Genomic DNA, 19554 nt, shown 5'->3' on the forward strand with positions numbered 1-19554 from the left:
TTGTTCGGGTATTCGCAAAAGAGCTTGTCTCCCTGCTGGGCTGGCACGTCAAGTGGGATGGAGGCAGGGGGCTGCCAAAAGCACTGAGTTCAATAATACTACGTACTGCTAAGGACCCAAACTCGTTTCATTTCTCTGCCCATGTACCACCTGTTTTCCAATTTCCCTCTCTCTTACACGTGCAGAACTGACCTTGTGCCCAGGCCTGGTCGCCCTCTCCCACACCCTCGCACACTCCCTCGCAACCCTGTCCAACCGAGAGCCCAAGAGGTAGGGGAAGCCTCACTTCTAAGTCACCTGAAGCTTGTCTGGGGGCGGGGAACCCGGAAAGCCGGAGGGTGGCTACCGACCCGCCCAGAGGCGCGGCCCCAAACTGGGGAGCCCAGACCTCGGGTTGAGAGCTGGGGTCCAGCGACTCGGCGGCTCTCTGCACCCCCCGCCCTCGACCAGATCGGAGAGTCCGGAAGGACTTCCAACACTCGCCAAGTTTCAACTCAGGACTTCTCCGAGGCGGCGTGCGCCCCAGCCCTCGCACGCCCGCCTGCAACGTGGCCGCGTCCGGGACGCCCTCGTACCCCAAGGGTCACCCGAACTCTTCCTTTCTCTCTCCAGGCCGACCAATGTTCCAGGCCCCTCCGTGCCCGGCTTCTCCTCTCCGCCGGCCGGGAGAGTCTCCCTCGGCTCAGGCTCCAGCAACCCCAGCCGAGCCCCTTCCCAGCGCGGAGCCCTAGCTCTCCTGACACCGCCCGGCAGCGGGGCGGGGGCAGGGCCAGCGGCGGAACCGCCCCCAACCGCCTCCCGGGCCCGGCGAGCGAGCGGGTGGCTGGGGCGCCTCCACCTCCTCTTCCTAAAGCGGCGAGGCGCAGACGAGCGGCATCACTCGAGCCCAGGTCCCGGCCACCGCCACACACGGCGCCCGGCGTTCAGGAAGAGGAGCGGCAGCGGAGGCGGCGGCCACAGCGGCGGGCGGGCGCCAGAAAGGTAGACTGAGTCCCGGGGAGCCGCGCCGCGGACCGCCCACCTCCCAGCCCCGGGCCGCGCGCGCTACCCGCCCCGTAACCCCACTTGTGTGTGTGTCCTTCCAGGCCCGGGTCGAAAAGCCTGGGAGGGCCGCCGACCTACCCCCGGAGGAGGAGCCAGTCGGAGCCCAAGGCGCCACCGCCGCCGAAGCCGCGCGGAGCAGCTTTCGCCTTCATGGCCCACTCACCGGTGGCGGTCCAAGTGCCGGGGATGCAGGTGAGGACGCCCGGGCCTCCCCCGCCGTCCACGTGACTGCCCGGGAGCCCGGGGTGCGCTCCACGCTGGGCACCGGCGAGGACAGGCGGCCCAGGGCTGCCTCGAAGCCGGGCCGGTCGCTCCGGCCAGGTGACGGGGAAAGAGGGTCTAAGTGTTTCCCGGCGCGCAAGCTAGGTGGTGCACTGCGCGGGGCAGGCGCGCGCGGAGGGACCGGGGCGCGCGGCGAGGTGGGGATGCAGCGGGGGGCTATAAAAATAGGCCGGAGCCGGACACCTGCGCTGGCTGAGCGTGATGCGCTTGGGGGTCGGAGGTGGGAGGACTTCACTTGGGAGAGATGGAGGCGTCTCGGAATTTGAGCATAAAACGCAGGTCGTGCTGCCCCCCCCCCCCGGACACACACACACACACACACACACACACACACACACACACACAAACACACGAGTTGGGGCGGAGCAAGACCAGGGGTGTCGGTGGTGGCGGCTTTGAATTAGGCTCTTCCTGTGTGCGTAGGGCGAAGAGAGGTGACTTCTTTTCCCCTTTTGGTGCTGCTGCTTAAGTTGTATCTCGCTCCCCCCACCTGGCCCAGCTCCTCGTGTGGCGTGAGAAATGCGGGGTCCTCTGTTAGCAGAGCGGAGGTGATGACTCCCCCGCTCCCTCCCTCTGCGGTTCCCACAGCACAACTGTTACAGTGTGGTTAAAGGAAACTTTTTGTCCTAGACAGGGCAGGCGACCCAACTTTTCACTCGAGAGCTACCCAGCCTCCCCTTATATTTTCACTTTATTAAAGAAGTGAGCGATGTCCGTACGCTTTTTACGCTATTTTATCTTTTTAAATCGGTGCATTTCAAGCTCTCTGCTAAATGTAATCCAAGCTTACTTTTACGCATCGAATTTTCTTTTTTTTCGTAAACAACCTGTTTATGAATGGGTCGGAGACTAGCATCGACAGCCTCATTATCTTCTAAAAATGTGAGGACAACCTTTTTCCAAGTTCAGAAAAGAATGTTTGGTAAATAGCTTATGGTTCTAGTAGAAATCAAAGTGCTGTGGATTGGGGCCTCAAATTACTAATTGATGCAAGGAATGTGTCTTTTAAAAAAAAAAATTGGTCGCATTTTATGCATGGTCCCAAAAGTGCTTTTTAAAATACTCCCCCCCCCCAAAGGACCATTTGTGTCGGACATAGATCTAGCCTGGGACTCCTGTGTGTCTAGGCACCAGGCCTTTTAGCTGAATATAGGGCACGTCTCGGTTGAGTCCCAGGAAGTCGGTGTGTATTTAATAAAAACAAAAAATAAATAAGAGAGAGAGAGAGGAAGAAGAAGGGAAATGAGAACTATTGGGGCCTTTGAAAAGGTTAATCCATTCAAGTTTTACCAAACGCCTCAAACTTCCTTCTTCTCAGGCCACCCCCCCCTTCCTTCCCTCTCCCCCCCCCACCCCCAGCCCCTCACCCCATTCATTCAGTCTGCCTTTGATTGTACCCAGAGAATTAGTAGTTTGCAATACTAACTACAGTTTTGCTCTGTCTCATGTGGGAGAAAGTTCGAACGTTTTCCCACCGTGCTCTCCTTTCCATTCTGTGAACTTTACGGATGTCAGGTTTGTCCCTGAGGGTCCCGGTGCCTGCTCAGGCCATTGTGTGCACGCGCTGCCTGCGTCAGCAGAGCGAGGGCCTCCCTTTGATCAAGTTTGTGATTCTGGGGAACTCTGGTGTGCGGGGGAGAAAACGGTTTCTGGTCTTTATTTCATTTGTCTTGACTTTATTTGATTTCTATGGTTTCTGGTCCTTATTTGATTTGTCTTCATTTGATTTATATGGTTTAGGAACTGCTTGCTGCTCAGTATTTCTTTTGGCTCCCTGCTTTGTTTCATTATCTTGAGGTCCCTATCAGCTGAATTTTGCACCTTTAATTAAGGTGGTTTAGAGTGTGAATCACATATTTTTAAATTACGAATTCTGCCTGTCACTTGATGCCTTGCCCCACGTTGTGACTCCTGTGTCCACCCTGATTTGGGGAGGGCAGGCATCTGGATATTAGCAGAAAAAGAGAGGAATATTTATTTGTCACTTTCCCTGTCTTAATGAAATGGTAAATTCGTAACATCTGATTTCCATTTTCTTTGTAGATGTGGTTCTTAAGCATTGGGTGCAACCCAAAAAGTTTTCCACAGTTAAAATTGTGGAGTACCCTAAAAATAAATTTGATGGCATGCAGTGTGACTCTTGAGCCTTGATCACGTTGACTATTCTTTTGTTGAAAAAGATTGCAGATGAGATGCAGAAATATATGATGAGCTTGTAAAATTCTCCTGGAGTTTTGTTAGCGAGTTAGGAGCAACTTTCAGACCTTTCCAGTAGTAAGAAAACTGAATGTAGCCATGTGTGCTTGAAATTAATGTATAGTATTTCCACAGATCAGGGCGAAGTGGTCGACCGGCCTATAACTTTTTAACAGTTTATTTTAGAGACTTATGAAGATTGATGGGAAAAAATGACTTTTCCAGAAATAAAAACAGAATTACTTTATCCACAAGGTTTTTCTCCCCCTGAGGAGAGTCGTGAAGTAGAAGTCGAGCTACCTGTTCTATCACTTAAGACTTGCAGCATTCCTGACTTTCAAACAAAGAAATTTCTGTTGCCACTCGTTTAAAATAGAAAAGAAACTTGGAGGACGAAAGAAAACCCAGGATTCGGTCCAGTTCAAACCCTTCCATGTGAATTAGTTATTCAAACTCATATTGTTGCTATTTCTTAATATTGTGGTAATGAACATTTTTGCCATATGACACCAAATGTTGACACCAAATTTTTTTGGTACTTAATTTGTGCTTACTTCTTCTTTAGTATATAACTAAAGGAATTTTCCATACCAGCAGCTAAACTCTTGAAAAATGTTTAAAGCACAACTTAAAAAAAAAAAAAAACCAATAAACCTGTTTCTTTCCACTCAGATATTGACTCTTTAATGATTTAAAACATTTTTTTTTCCTTTGAGGCATTCAGTTATAAATCACACTTAAGGTATTTTCCCTTAGAACCCGCATTAGTATTTATGAAGACAAATATTTTAAATTGGGTGTTAAATCTTTCATAAAGTGTAGGTGGGAGAATAAAGTTAGCGTCCTAAGTGTTACTAGGTTCTGCTTTGTGTTATGCCTCCTGTGAAAGAATTTTCAAAAAAAAAAAAAAAACTTCCTGCCAAAGAATTTAAAAATCAGCCTTCGTGTATCTTTAAATATGATCGAGATGGTACAGTTTTTAAGTGGTTGTTATTCGAGATGTCAGATGGAAATGAGGTTTGAGGATTACTTTATCAAACTCATCTAAGAGGTGGAAAACATTGCCTTGCATTGGTGAACCTAGTTATTGGGTTCTGGCAAGGATCTAGAAGTATACTACATGTTCTTTGCCTTTTAAAGATCTTAAAATGTTGTCGGGGAGTTAAAGCTGGCACATGAAATATCCAATAATGCAAAATAGGTGATGTTCACTCTATAATAGAAGTTTCTGACTGGAGGAGTTGAAGGCTTACAGAAGGGAAACTGCCCCCAAAGGATTGTTAGGATCCATACTGGGGAGGGCATTTCCAGGCAGGGAAATACCCTGAGCAAGTGGGTGTGTGCACACAATTGTTGAGCATAGGATAAAAACACTTGGACGGTGATAAATTCCACTAGAGAAAAAAATAGGGGGTAAGATTGGAAAGCTTGATCGGGTCCAGTTGACAGCGGTTCTTGAATGCTAGGGATGGAGGTGGGCCTTTTGACCAGCCAGTAAACATTTCTGATAAGGAGGGCTCAAAAACAAAATTAGATATAGGAAGGGAAATCTTAGGATTGGATGAACGGATGAACTGGAGGATGGAGAGACTTGAGGCTGTTGGCTGCACCGAGGCTGTTTCAACGGGACAGTCATATCTGTACAGATGCAATGGACCTGGCATTGGCTGATTGCCTTCCAGATGCCTAATACTGTGAGCAAGAAAATATAATTACCAGACTTAATAATTAGCTAGTTACAGAAGGAGGAATCAAAGCCTTTGTGTTGTTGAATACGGGGAGCTGGGACAATTATGGTACATCCAAAAGAAACTGGAAAGGCAGAGGGAAGAGCCTGATCCAGTAGAATGTTCAGGATTTTTATTCTAGACTTAAGTTCGAGGTAACAGTAGGATGACAAAATAAAAATGTAGAACAGTGTGTCTCTTAACCTGGATTGTGGTGACGGTTTCAAAGGTGTGTGCACATGCCCAAACCCATCAAATCATATACATTAAGTATGTACTTTTGTGGTGTACATATATATTAGTATGCCTCGGTAAAGCTGTTTTTAAAAGTGCCCAGTGTATACTTCAAGGTATAGATCCAGAGCTTTAATCATTGGTCAGACATTTACTGAGTGTTTACTATATGGCGGCCTCTTTACTTGAAACTGAAGGACTGGGAGCCACCAAGGAGGGAGAATTTATAATGCCAGAGAGACTCTGTGCAAGTAAGGGCCCTCATGAGACAGGAAGCATAGGTGGAAGCATAGCATGGCTTGTAAGAAAAGGAAGAGTGACTTTAAGATGCATGGGAGGAAGTTCCCATTGTGGCTCAGTGGATCAGGAACCCGACTGGTATCCATGAGGACGCAGGTTCCATCCCTGGCCTCGCTCAGAGGGTTAAGGATCCAGCGTTGCCATGAGCTTTGGGGTAGGTTGCAGACACAATTCAGATCCTGTGTTGTGGCTGTGGTGTAGGCCGTCTGCTACAGCTTAGATTCGACCCCTAGCCTGGGAACTTCCGTGTGCCTCTGGTGCAACCCTAAAAAAAAAAAAAAAAAAAAAGAATGCATGGGAGGATGAAAAAAATGTGTCAGGTTCCGGAAGCAGTTAACTGGGTGGGGAGGTGGGGGGGAGGGAGATTCTTTAACTATTTAACTCTCATCATGAAACCTAAGTTGGAGAAAGAATTCCCCCTGGTGCCAGGATCTAGTATGTAGGGTTCTTACCTCCCTCCCACCTTCTGAAGGGACTAGTCTGCTTTGCAATTTGAGGTTCAAAGAGGTAGAAAGCAGTGCTTGCACTGATAGATAAACTCGAACCACCATCCTCCTTAGCACGTGGTTGATAGGGAGATGTTGAATACACTAAAGATCATGGCAGACCAGCTGGAACAGAAAAATCAAAGACAACTATTAGCTGGGGGAGTTGGAGGTACTTGGAAGGTATGAGGTTTGGAGGCTAGGGGCTGAAAGGAGAGTAAACAGGAATTGGGCATGGCAGGACATGTGGCTGAACACTAATGAGGGTCTAAAAATGGCATCATGTGCATCCTTTGCTTGAGTCATAGAAAATGAGAGAATATAATTCAGCTGGTACTTAGGAACCATTGAACATTGTGATACTGTGTATTTTTTTTTTCATTCTGCTTTTCATTTATTCAGTGACCTTGAGCACATCATCTACAAAATGGGGACTAATAAAAGCTGCATTTCCTTTGCCTCAGTGAGATGTTATTAGGATGAATTAACTATCATCTGGGGAGTATATTTTGAACTCCTCTGTAAAAGGTGTTATGATACATATGGGAAGTTCATCCTGCCAAACAATGCTGGGCTAATCACATGAAAACACTGTCATTATCTCCTCTCACTCCTGCTTGATAACCTCTGTTTTTCTATTGCAATCCAGTCTCCCCCCCCCAATACCCACCCACACACCACCACCACCAGAGCCAAAGTCTTCTGCTCAGCTTTCCAGACTTTCTGTTATCTGCCTCCTGCCTACAGATCTAAACTCAGTTATCCCTACTTCCCAGCCAGAAGTCACTTTCATTCTGTCATGCAATTTACAATCCAGTGATCACTGACTGACCAAATCCTACCTGATTTTCAAGGTTTCCTGTCTTACTTTCCCCATGAACTTTCTCTGCTTGTTCCAGGCTACAGAAATCTCTCCAATTTCCGGGCACCTATTACATTCCTTGTTAGTAGCAGACAGTCCAGTCCTTGATTCATATATGTTGCCTTAGATTTTCCCTAATTATATATGTTATACTTGTCTCCCAAACTAGGTTGTCAATTTCTTGAATGCAGGGACCATGTATTTTACTTTGTCTTTTTTTTGGCCGCGCCTGCAGCATGTGGAAGTTCCTGAGTCAGGGATGGAACCCCAGCCACAGTGGTGACCCCAGCCACTGCAGTAACAAAGCCAGATCCTTAACCCACTGCACCACAAGAGAACTCCTATTTTACTTTTCTTTATACTGCTAGGTGTGAATTATACGTAAAAGTGTTGCCTGATGTATGCTGTGTAGACCAGACTTGACTGCCTTTTTTCCTTTCTGTTTCTGTAAATAGATTGTGTAATGCTTGAATTCATGTAGCTCATGAAGGCAAATTTCTGTGTGCGCAATGTAGACATTTTACACTTACTAAAATGATTTTAATACGTTAGATGTAATAGGCCTTGTATATACACAAATATACTTGTAACTAACCAGCGGTCTACACTGAAGCTCTCATTCTCTTGTCTAACAAAGCCTTTGAGAGAAAAAGGAACCCTCATTGCTTTCCTAGTAACTAGGGCTGATTTCCGACAAATTTGTGTCTTTGGGCGAAATAACCTCTAGTTCCTTCCCTTTGCCCCCGCACCGCCCCCACCCTGGCAAAAAAAAAAAAAAATACAAACAAAGAAACAAACTTCTTTACTTCTCCCTCCCAGCTGGCACATTAGGAAAAAAAATGTGATAAATTTCATTAATATGAAGGTGTGTTGATAAATGGCTCAGTGTGTGATCTCTCCCAAGGCAGAGTCACTTTTTTTTTTTTTTTGGTCCATAGTCACATTTTACAGGGAATAATGCCTTAAAAAGAATAGCAGCGTCTCAAACAGCTCCATGGTGGTTTTTGACTGAGTTGTGTCTTCTGAAAGAGTGGTGGTTTTACTCATTTGTTGCTAGAAAACAGGAGAACAAAATTTAACACCACTAGGGAGTTCCTGTCGTGGCTCAGTGGTAACGATCCTGACTAGCATCCATGAGGACACAGGTTCGATGCCTGGCCTCGCTCAGTGGGTTAAGTGATTGGCATTGCTGTGAGCTGTGGTGTGGGTTGCAGACTCGGCTCGGATCCCGCATTGCTGTGGCTGTGGTGTGGGTCGGCACCTGCCACTCTGTTTCAACCCCTAGCCTGGGAACCTCCATATGCTGCAAGGGCAGCCCTAAACAGACTAAAAAAAAAATTTAACACCATTATTAGGTGTCATACATCAAACTCCTTTTCATTTCTTGTCATTAAGACCCAAAGAATTTCTATCACAGGTACATATAAAACTGTCTCTGGAGGAATGCCATGAGGTAACTCACTTTGACAAGTTCAAAAGATTAAAATAAGCCAAAATTTTGATGCCCATCTATGTACATTTCTCATTTGGTCATCTGTCCTTTTAGACTAAGGCGTTATATAGTAGGGACAGCACCTTTGAATTAATGCTTGTAGAACCCAACCATTTAAAAAAAGATATCAACTAATTCCTCTCAACGGTCCTATGAAATAGCCAGGTATCCAACAGAAAAATGCCTTCAAATTTGTGTTTAAAAACAAAACAGGAGTTCCTGTCGTGGCGCAGCAGACACGAATCCGACTAGGAACCATGAGGTTGCGGGTTCGATCCCTGGCCTCACTCCGTGGGTTAAGGATTCGACATTGCTGTGAGCTGTGCTGTAGGTCCCAGATGCAACTCGGATCCTGCGTTGCCATGGCTGTGGTGTAGGCCGGCGGCTACAGCTCTGATCGGACCCCTAGCCTGGGACCCTCCATATGCCGCGGGTTCGGCCCTAAAAAGACCAAACAAAACAAAACCCCCAGCGCATTGCTGACCAACTCTCCGCACGGTCTCCTTTGTTGTCCCTCTCCCCCCCCGCCCCCCCCCCCCCAAATCCCATAGAATTCAAGCAGCTCTCCGGAAGGGCACATTCTCGGAAACCAGGAAAGCTAGCGCAGTGCGGATCGCATCCTTCTCTTCTGTTCCTGCTCGGCTGTCCCCATGGCCTCTCACCAGCAGTTCTCTTACTGCGGCTAGAGCTGCACTCCCTGTCAGCCTTTCCTGGACTGGTTCCAGCACACCCCTGACAGCAGCCTGCTGGCCTTTCTTTTCCTTCATTTGTCATACGATCATGGATTAGAATGATCCATGTCCTAAAATACCGGATTAGCCACTGGTACAACTTTGGATAGTCTAGCAAAATAAGAACAAAATCGTAGTTCATACTTCGTGGGAACTAGAGTAAATGAAGTGTAGACGGTTTAGGCATAAGAGCTTAACATTTTCTTTCTTTCTTTCTTTCTTTTTCTTTTTTCTTTTTTTAATGGCCACACCCGTGCCATATGAACGTTCCCAGGCCAGGGACTGAATTCAAGGTATAGCTGTGACATAGCCCAAAGCCAGGGCCACGCCAGATCCCTTAACTCACTGCGCCAGGCCCAGGACTGAATCCCAGCCGCTGCAGTAACCCAAGCCACTGCCGTCGGATTCTGAACCCACGGCGCCAAAACAGGAATTTTCTAAATTATTCTAATTATCTTTATTTAAATGTCCACTCTCCTCCTTTTTGATCAAGTAACTTCAAAAATACGCTGCTGAGGCAATCCAAGGCATTGTGGGTTTTTTTTTTTTCTCATGAAAAATGTTTACAGAAAAGAAATTTTCAACCTTTGAGATATTTGTGACAGAGATGATGTGTTCTTAGTGCTATTTGTTTCCCTCTCCCCCTTTCACCTGCTTTTTTTAAAAAAAGTGAGCAAAACAAGTCCGTAGAACCCTATCAATTTAAAATGCAAAGGACTGAAAAAAACATCATTGGATGTTTCACTTGATTTTATTACAGAACAACAGAGTGGCTAGCTGAAGACGAACAGTTGCTTTGAATCCTGGAAACAGCTTCCCAGTATCAACTTAATGAAGTTATACTGGATCTGAAATCCATACCACACTAGATATGTGAGGGAATTTCTAAGCACATGGTGAATTACTCTACCAGATTTCAATAGCGCCTGGTAACACAATCCTAGGAGTGAATTTTTGGCAGGTGGAGGAAATACTTCAAGGACATCTAGATGCATCCAGATTTTTCCTTTGAAAATGCATTTTTGAGTTGCTCCGTGAGGGCCTTTTCATCCCCCTCCCCCAGCTTTCCATTAAACCATTGGCTTTGGGACATATCACTTTACAGTATGTTATATTAAGCTAGGATTTAACTGCTTGCTGCCGTATAGTATAAATAACACAGCAGTGGGTGATGGGGAAGGGATGAGCCACGGAGATAATCAGGTGGGGTGTAAGTTGGTATTTAATGCAAGAAAATTTGGGGCAGCTGAGCCAGGAGAAACCATAAAGTCATTTCTTCCCTGAGCCTGTGCTCATCATTCTTGTCGCCCACTTGAGCTGAGCTGGGAACGTTTCTAGCCTCCCTGGCCTCAATTTCCTGCTGCCTGCCTTAACTTTAAGCAGAAGCATAGAAGAGACCAATCGGCAAAGCAGGCACACACGCTACTAAGTATAGGGCTAGAAAACAGAACTTTGACCTCTTGCGGTTAAGGAGTCTACAGTCAGCTTGTCTAGCAGCCTCAGGGAACGAAGCATATTTCAAATGTATGCTTTTTAAGTGCTCCCAACCCCATGGGAAGAACAGTTAGCAAAGTCACTCATTAAGATCCCGTTTGCTTCTCTCGTTTTATTTCAAATCCTTTGTTTGAACTCTGCTCTGAACCTTCCTATGTGCCTGTCGGTTAATGTGAAGATATTCGACTTCCCCAAGTTGGACACTAGTGATCCAGGTTTAATGTTTTTATGTGCTCAGTCTTCATGAAGCAACGAGTTATGATCTGAGCTAGAAAATTATTAGCAGCAAAGTTTGGAAGGCCTACATTGTGTCAGACATCCAGCTCGCTGCCTCGCTTTGAGATACAGAAAGTATAAACGAGTCCCTGACCTCAAGAAGTTTTTACTGTAACTGGAGAGATGAGACGGCTACACATTTTCGACATCTAACAATGCAGAGCAATAGCGATGAATCCCCGATGAGAAAGAAACTATCAACGGTAGCATTCCAAGAAAGATCAGACGAAGGACAGGAATTATCCCTTACAGAATGCCCTCAAGCTTTTGCCACTGCACTCCTTCGCTTCTAGGCAGGGCAGCCCTCAACAGACCCTTCAAGGCAAGTGGGAGACCGGCCGGAGAAAAGGCACAAAGGGGTTCCACACCAGGGTCCTTCTGTAACAGAGGTCTGAGGTCGGTGCATGTTGAACTCCGTTAGGGTCGAATCATAAAAGGCCTTGAATGCCAAACCGAGACCGTTATTTTTAACTCAACCTACAGTAAGGAGGTAGTGGTGGTGGTTTAAATTCAGAAAGTGAACTGATGAAAGCGATGGCCTGTTGTTTGTTTTGGGAAGATTGCATTAGGCTTCTGGCTTGGAGAGGGGAGGGCTGGATGTAATAAGTGGATGTTGTACCAGCCCAGGCTTTAGTTGTTAAGGGTGTGATCGAGGGAAGTGATGACCAAGCTTGAGCCTGTATCCGAACCACCTGGAGGGTTTGTTAAAACCCAGATTGCCAGGCCCCATCTCCAGAGTTTCTCATTTAAGTGGGTCTGCAGTGTCTGCTAATTTGCATTTCTAATGAGTTCCCAGCTGCTCTGCTGGTCTGGGGACCACTCTGAGCACCACTCAAGGAAGGCTAACAGACCCCGGTGGCTAATTGGATATGGGAAGGAGAGAAACACGGCGGGAGAGCAAAGACTCACAGATATGGCTGAGTTGGGGAAAAAATGGGTTCATTTTAAAAAGTGTTGAATTTGAAGCACTGGCCACCCAAGCCAAGCAGAAGCAATTATTAAGAGGTTTGTTCAGGAGTGAAGATGGAGATGGGAGGTCCTGCAGGGAGAGAGGTAGTAGCTGAAATTTCGAGAAATCGAAATAACATGACTTTTCAATCATCCTTCCAAGAGGCTGAACTCGATTTTGTGTTAAGTTTTATAACTTCCACAGTCACACCATCACCCATCACTTATGTGTTCCTTGATCCAAGTAGGCTTGACAGCTTAGTAAATGCTGTTATCTTCAAATGCAAACACTTTTATTAAGAACGTGAAATCTATTTATGTTATGCTTTTGAAAATGCAATTTGGCTACAGTGAAATAAAATTCCCGTACCCTAAATGCCAATAAGTGGCACTCTTTCCTCCAAAGACTGACATTTTAAAGACTTTTTCCAATTTTGATACATCTCATCAATTTTTTTTTTTTTTTTTGGTACAGGATCCCTTTCCCTCACTGTGGTTGTAATAACTCTGAGTTACTGTTATGTCAAAAGTACCCATTCAAAGTCATGACATTCCAAAGCCAGCTTGTGTTTACATATGGAAATTCTTGGAGGGGAGAGGAAGTTACTTCTGAACCATTAAGGAAATATCAAACCACTTCCTAAATGGCCTTTGTGACTCCAGCTTCTGCTCTCTAAAATATTCCCTATACCTGTCAGATTAATATATTACCATTTGCCAACAGGCACCATGTAGGAAAGCTCAGAGATCAGTTCAAACAAAGGATTAGAATTGAAAGAAGAGAAGCCAACGGGCCTACTTACTGAGTTTGCTTACCCCAAGCAGTGTGAGCAAACTGATTACCCACCTCGTTCACCAGCCTTAGATCTAAGTTATTTTTCAGTGTCTAAAAGGAACACACAACCAACAAAATGGAAATTATCCTTCAGAATCAAAGATTTGCCACCAGTGAAGCTATTCAAAAACATGGGTCGCAGTGTACCTCTAAACACATTTCAGGTGATGTTTAAGGATCATTAAAATAAGTTCCTTGGGTCCCTAGGTGACTTTCTCCCCTTTAGGGAGTGCAGTTTGTTTGGGTGTAGAATTCCGATATGCTTACCTTATACCTCACACCTTTTATGTGATAGCTGTTGCTTTGGCAGGACACTTAATTACTTTGGGGGCCCACTCTTCGTTATTCTGGATGGTAGATGAAGTCTTTGTTGGGGAAAATGGGTGTGGAGTATATTTTGTGTTTCAAAACATTTTTTACTCTATTCAGGAAAATAAGGCTCAACGTTGGCCAGTAGCGTTTTCAGTCTACTATGCCAATTTTAGAGAGAACGATTTTTCAAAAGTCAAAAAGTGTATTGTCACAATAAAATGGGTAAAAGATAGGATGGTCACTAGGTTCAAGAAGCAGAAAATTATGATGTGGCAGTGTTACTTAAAAAGGTCTGCATATAAAATAATTGGTAAAATTTGTGTAAAAATTATGTACTCAGGACAATTATGATATCCACGAATTTGCTAAATATCTTTATTATATAGAAAATATATAGGGAGCTCCCACTGTGGCTCAGTGGGTTAAGAACCCAACATAGTGTCCCTAAGGATGTAGGTTTGATCCCTGGCCTCTCTCAGTGGGTTAAGGATCCAGAGTTGCCATAAGCTGCGGTGTGGGTGGCGGATGAGGCTTAGATCCAGTGTTGCCCTAGCTGTGGCATGTACTGGCAGCTCCGATTTGACCCCAAGCCTGGGAACTTCCATGTGCCGCAGGTGCAGCCGTTAAAAAAAAAAAAGACGAAAGAAAAAAATATATGGTTCTTTACGACCTTTAAAAAGATTTACTCTACAGTAGATACGTATGCATATATGTACGTATGTCTGAGAACATAACAGGGTTATCAAGATTTTATACAAGTTGCATTTTTATCATGGCTAGTTCTTTTTTCTGTCTTTAATATTTAAACTATCATTATTCTTAAAGAAATTGGACTCACAGCAGTCTATTCCATAGAGGAAACAGATCATGGAAAAATGACTTAATGAAATTCAGTACCAGTGTTAAGCTGTTTAGTGAATTAGAATTTAACACTGTGTAGGATTATTTTTAACCAAGACTCCCAATTCTCTGCTTAATTTCTCCCATAGAATAGTCTTACAGAGAATCATTGCATCAAAGGAACTGCTTTAGATAAATATAAATCCGTTTACCTGTTAGTAAAATCAGAGACATGTGAGTAGCATACAAATGCTTCCTAGTTAACAGGAACTTGTGATCATTGTCTGAGCTCTTATTTTAAAGCTAAAATTGTTACAGGTACTTTATAGATTCTAAGGTGATGGGAACGGAGGGGATGGGGCATTGGATTCTGTTTCAGTGACAAACAAAATCTTCTATGGGAGAGCTGCTTTTTAAAAAACTATTTATCTCTTCATGAAAAATGGTGACTGTCAGTGAAAGGTCTTTTTTTACTCTGTCACAGGCTTCCCAAAGGGCACATAAAATGAAAACGTGGGATTTGACTAGTTAAATAATGAATCAATTTCGAGGTTTTAGCATAGGTGACACCTCCATCGTCATCTTTTTGGACTGTGATTTCTGGTAATAGCAAGTGAAAAAAACTATTACTGCTGTTGCTATGGATCTTCTATCTGCTGAGGTTCAGGCATCGTTTTGGAGGCTGCAGTGTAAACCCTGCTTAGGGAAGGTAGAATTTCATAATACCAGAGGATTACTGCTGCCTCATGAGCAAACAGAAGATGTAGGTGAGGGAAAAGGTGTTGGACTCTGGAAGAAGAGAAAGACAGTATTTCCTAGGAAGGGGAAAAAGTAGTCTTTTGCTTTAAAGATTGAGAATTCTCTCTCTATTTTTTAGAATGGGCAATTTCTCTACTTTCTGCAGAGAGGAGAAAAAGCTAACAGAAAAGGAAATTGGGGAGGTAATAGTAATTTCTTTCTTTCTTATTGCTTATGACTTCTGTGATAAAAGTTACATTGACATGATTGATTTCTATGGCAAGAAAATGTAAAGAGGCTTTTTGGTTGGGAAAAAGCTTGTGAAAGATCCGGGGGGGGGGGGGTGAAGAGCTGACATCATTAGGGATGGTGATTTCAGCTGCTTTTCTGTTTAAGATGTGCAATTTCGGTGGCCGGAGTCCTGGGCCAATAAATTGTTTCTAGACACTTGGAGTCATTTGGGGTGGCCTTCTTCTCCCCCCTCTGTAGGCAAAATGAATACTTTTCATTAATGAGGAAAAGTGCCAGATTATTACTGGATTATATTTGCCTAATTTGGACTGTTATATTTTGGGGGGGGGGAGGAGAGGGGAGGCTGAAGAAAAGAAATCTTTATTTCAAATGACTGGAATTAATATTATTGTAACTTTTCCAGTAGATTCTGGCCTTAAAATGCTCCCTCAGGGAATGATTAAAACAATTTTTTTTGAGCATTTCAAGGCTGAGTAGCATCTCAGATTTACTTTAAAAGAAGTTTGCTTAATGCCTTTTTAGCACCACTTGATTTATGTCTTGGCTGAGAGTTCTACGAAGTATGTAGTCCAATTTCTTTTTTCTAAGAAAACTTATGGATACTAAATACTGCATTATTCTATTGGCTTTTAACTTTCCAATAGTTTAAAAGGTATAAATGTCTTCACACTTAGGAAACAAAACCCAACCCTATAGTCTGCCCAGGGATTGCCGCCCGCTCCCCATGTGCCAGGAGAGAGACAACTTTCTCCCATGTTCCATCCACATACTTGGGTTTTGGGGGAGAGTCTGTCTAAAATAACTGGAAGCATTTTAATTTGGTTCCTCTTGTGTGTATTTTTTAATGACAATGTGTCGTGCAGTCATAGCATAAGTATGGTCCTGATGGAAAGATCAGGCACAGTTTTAGACGAATTCTCAAAACCTCTTTAACTCAAAAGCGGACCCGTATAGTGTGAAAGAACATTCTTATTTAATAGGGCCGCGGGATTCCAGAGCTCGAGAATTTCATTATTTGTTCCTAGTAGGACACTAAGTTGTTTCTTCCTAACTATGAGAATGCAGAATGTAGCCTGTTCTGTTCCTTTGTGCTGTGAAGTAATGCCTGCACACTTCTCTTCAAATGGAAAGTCTGGAGACTGAATAGATGGCTCTTAAGCTCTGAAACTGTGAGCTTTGGGGATTCTGCTCGAGAGTTTGAGCTAGGTTATTGTTTATCAAAGATAAAGCGCACACGATTACTTCTGTATAGCAGACACCCCGTGTACTCATTCCAAGCAAATTTTGAATTGGATGTAATTAATTTTCTGCTGAGGCAATTCATATGTAATTACTTTTCTACTATGTGTAATTAATTTTCTGCTAAGAGGTAGTGAGGCTATAATGTTTGGTTTATGCTTTGTACAAAAGGAAGTTTCCTTGAAATTTTGGATTTTAACTTCTCCCTGGTAACTGTTACCGAATGCCTGTATTTTTAACAAATACTCATGATCACCTTCTTCCAGAAGTGTCTTTGAAGTCTTGTTCATCTAATGCAGCCTTTCTCAATTGGAGTTGTCATCTGAACCACAGAACAGATACAATGAAAAGACTTAATGTTTTCTTACTTTTTCTCAAGAAGGACACAACTAATCCCAGATGCCCCTAGAGAGTTTTATTACATATAGTAGATGCCTTAGAGCAGCAGTTGGCAGACAATAGCCAAGGGCCAAATCCTGCCTGCAGTCTCTTTGTGTGTAGCCGGAAATCTTTTTTTTTTTTTTTTTTTACATTTTTAAAGAGTTGTTTAAAAAGAAGAATAATGTGACAGAGACCACAAACTGTACCTGGCCCATAAAGCCTTAAAGCATTTACTACATGGCCCTTGGCAGAAAAAGTTTGCCAAATCCTCTCTTAGGGCACGGAGCCTCATTGAGAATTGCCGATCTTAAAAAAAAAAAGGGGGGGGGGAGCATTTTATAGTATTTTCTCCGGGATTGGAGATACAATAAGATAATAGAAAAGTTTCTCTTCGTTGAGGTAACTGACTTGTTTATGGGTCCCATTATTGTAATGCTTAATTCAAGGAAAGACTCCAGATGATAATAAATAGGGAGACATATTTTCATTTGTTTTCTAGACAAAAAATTTTAAAGGCTGATGATACGAAAAGTCGTATTGGTGACAATAATGAAAGATAAATTATGTATATACAAATAGATTTTAATATCTTTCCTAGTTTCTAGAGCAAGAAAAAAGTGAGTGAATTTTATAGGACTCTAAGGGAGGGCATTGATTGCTTTTGTCACTATTTTAAATTAAGGGGCTGTATCTATTAGAGAAGGAAAGTGAATAGAGAGTGTTAAGTGTCAGATATAATCACATTTGTTTCCTCCTTATACTGAATAAGTGTCTGCACCCTACGATTAACATCTCAGGTACCTTGTCAGCAGTAAGGAGAATGGTACTTAATCAAAAATGCATTAGAATTATTAGATCATAGCATATGAAATAATCAGGCTCTACCAGATGCCACTTAATGACCTGATTTAGTGGGGGAGGTGCCATCAGCCATAAAACATATATTGGTAAAGCACAAAATTATTTGTAATTTGCTGCTGATTTCCTTTCTCTCCATGTTCAGTTAATCATGAGGTTCTAGCAGTGGTTGCCCCCCCCCCCCTCCCCCGCGTTGGGAAATGACGGATACCATTCCTTCTTTCATCACGCCATTCTGGCCTTTGTCACTAAATACACTGGAGGCAATGTGCAGAAGTAACGAAACTACCAGAAACTTAGACTTTATTTTTTCACTCATCTGCTGAAAGCTTTCAGTGGCTCCCTGCTACCCTGATCAGAAATTTCTAGGACAGGCTCGTCCAGGGAGGCTGCTGAGAGGTTCAGGAAAGGCACCACTGGGTAGCGGAGCTGGGCTGGCTTTAAGACTGTGTGGGAAGAACGGAAAGAAAGGAAGGGAATGAAATTAGCCAAGACAAGTAAGGACAACGGGAGTTCTAAGGTTGTGTTTTTCAAAATCGTTTATGGGTCCCTTTGGGGTGGGCAGTGAAGATGTGTTTGGTGAATGGTACTTTATCTCTGGTTAGGGCTGTAAAATGATAGGGTACAAGTCAGCTCAAGTTGTAGATCACAGATCTTTTCGGGTAGCATACTGTTCAAAGCATTTTAATTACTTCGAATTGCTCATCAAGCTTATTTTGGCTATGGCAATTCAAAAACTAATTAAGGAACTTTGCCATTTGTCTCCATCCTGAGGTTACTTGTTTGTCGTCGCTCTCCCCGCCCCATCCCCAGCTAGAAGTCACTCATTATAAAATCAAAAAAGCCAAGTATTTTACAAAGGTCACTTGCAGTTCTAAAATCTTCTGGTCCTTTAAAGTTCCTAAACAGATTACATAGCATGTTTTGGGAGGGGAAAAAAAACATCAGATGTTGTGCATGTACTCAGATTTGGTTCTAATTGTTGCTTATCTTTATTGGAGAATTCATTTTGTTAAGTTGATTGCTAAATGAACAGGACCGTATATCTCAACTAACAAAATATATCATCCTAGCCATAGTTATATGGAGAACGTGTAAACAGCCTTATGTTGATAGCGGCAGTTCTTAAAAATTAAAAGATTCAACTGATTCTAATAGATAGCTCCTAATTTCAGTAGCATTTCCTTCTTGATCTGAACATTTAATTTTCAAATATTGTGCTTTGATAACATGAAGAGATTTCAGCAATGTCAGCACAGATCAATGGGGATTAAAAACTGGCGAATCCATACCTTTGGGGATAGGGATGAGAATATTCACAAGTGCTGTTGGCAGTGGGGTGGGTGTAGGGTAAGATGTAGATTGGCTCGAGAAACTTTAGTTCAGGAAATACTGATGAACTTTAAGAGAAGATTAATTTATTTAAAAAAAAAAAAGAGTTCTTTAAGCTGAAACTCTGGGAAAAAATGGTAACATGACAATGTTTAGGACTTTTTCCCCCAAATGAACGGGTACTCCCTGTGCAAAGGAAAGGGAATAATGGTAATAAAATCATCAATGAAGATGTGGAAATCCAGCCCCTGTTTTGTTAACGTTACAAGTTTGTTGATGCAGAGCTCATTTTTTGCTCATTGGTAGTAGCTCTTCTTACCTTAGGTTTTCAGATATAACTGTTACACACACACACACACACACACACACACATCCCCAGTTTCTGAGTGTATTCTTACTTATTCATGTACTGCTCTAATTCTTTTAAAGAAGCAAATAGGGCATAACAAATAATAAACGCTATTCTTTTAGCCCTGTACTCATACACACACACATAAACACACGCTGTGATATTTTTTTTGCAATGGGGACAAGAAAAATGGGAAATGGATTGTTGAGAAATTAGAGACCATTCTTTCAGAGTATTCTATAATCTCCTCTCTGCTCCATTGTTAGGGTTTGCCAAGATTAAAATTGTTTGCTATTGACACCATCCTGCCATCAGTATCATTTTCTTGGGATCAAAGAATGTTAAAG

The 19554-nt window shown here is 43.3% G+C and overlaps 1 protein-coding gene across 1 annotated transcript in view; it reads left to right on the forward strand.

The window, feature by feature from the left end:
- Nucleotides 1–371: 371 nt before the first annotated feature.
- STK26 (serine/threonine kinase 26) overlaps nt 372–19554 on the forward strand; it is a 60076-nt gene continuing 40893 nt past the window's right edge. Inside the window, exons 1-2 of the mRNA XM_047764452.1 lie at nt 372–981; nt 1086–1236. Coding sequence (XP_047620408.1) covers nt 1195–1236 — 42 coding nt within the window. The 5' untranslated portion in view covers nt 372–981; nt 1086–1194. The remainder of the gene's footprint in view (nt 982–1085; nt 1237–19554) is intronic.

This window comes from Phacochoerus africanus, chromosome X, assembly GCF_016906955.1.
Source record: "Phacochoerus africanus isolate WHEZ1 chromosome X, ROS_Pafr_v1, whole genome shotgun sequence".
Lineage (NCBI taxonomy): Eukaryota > Metazoa > Chordata > Mammalia > Artiodactyla > Suidae > Phacochoerus > Phacochoerus africanus.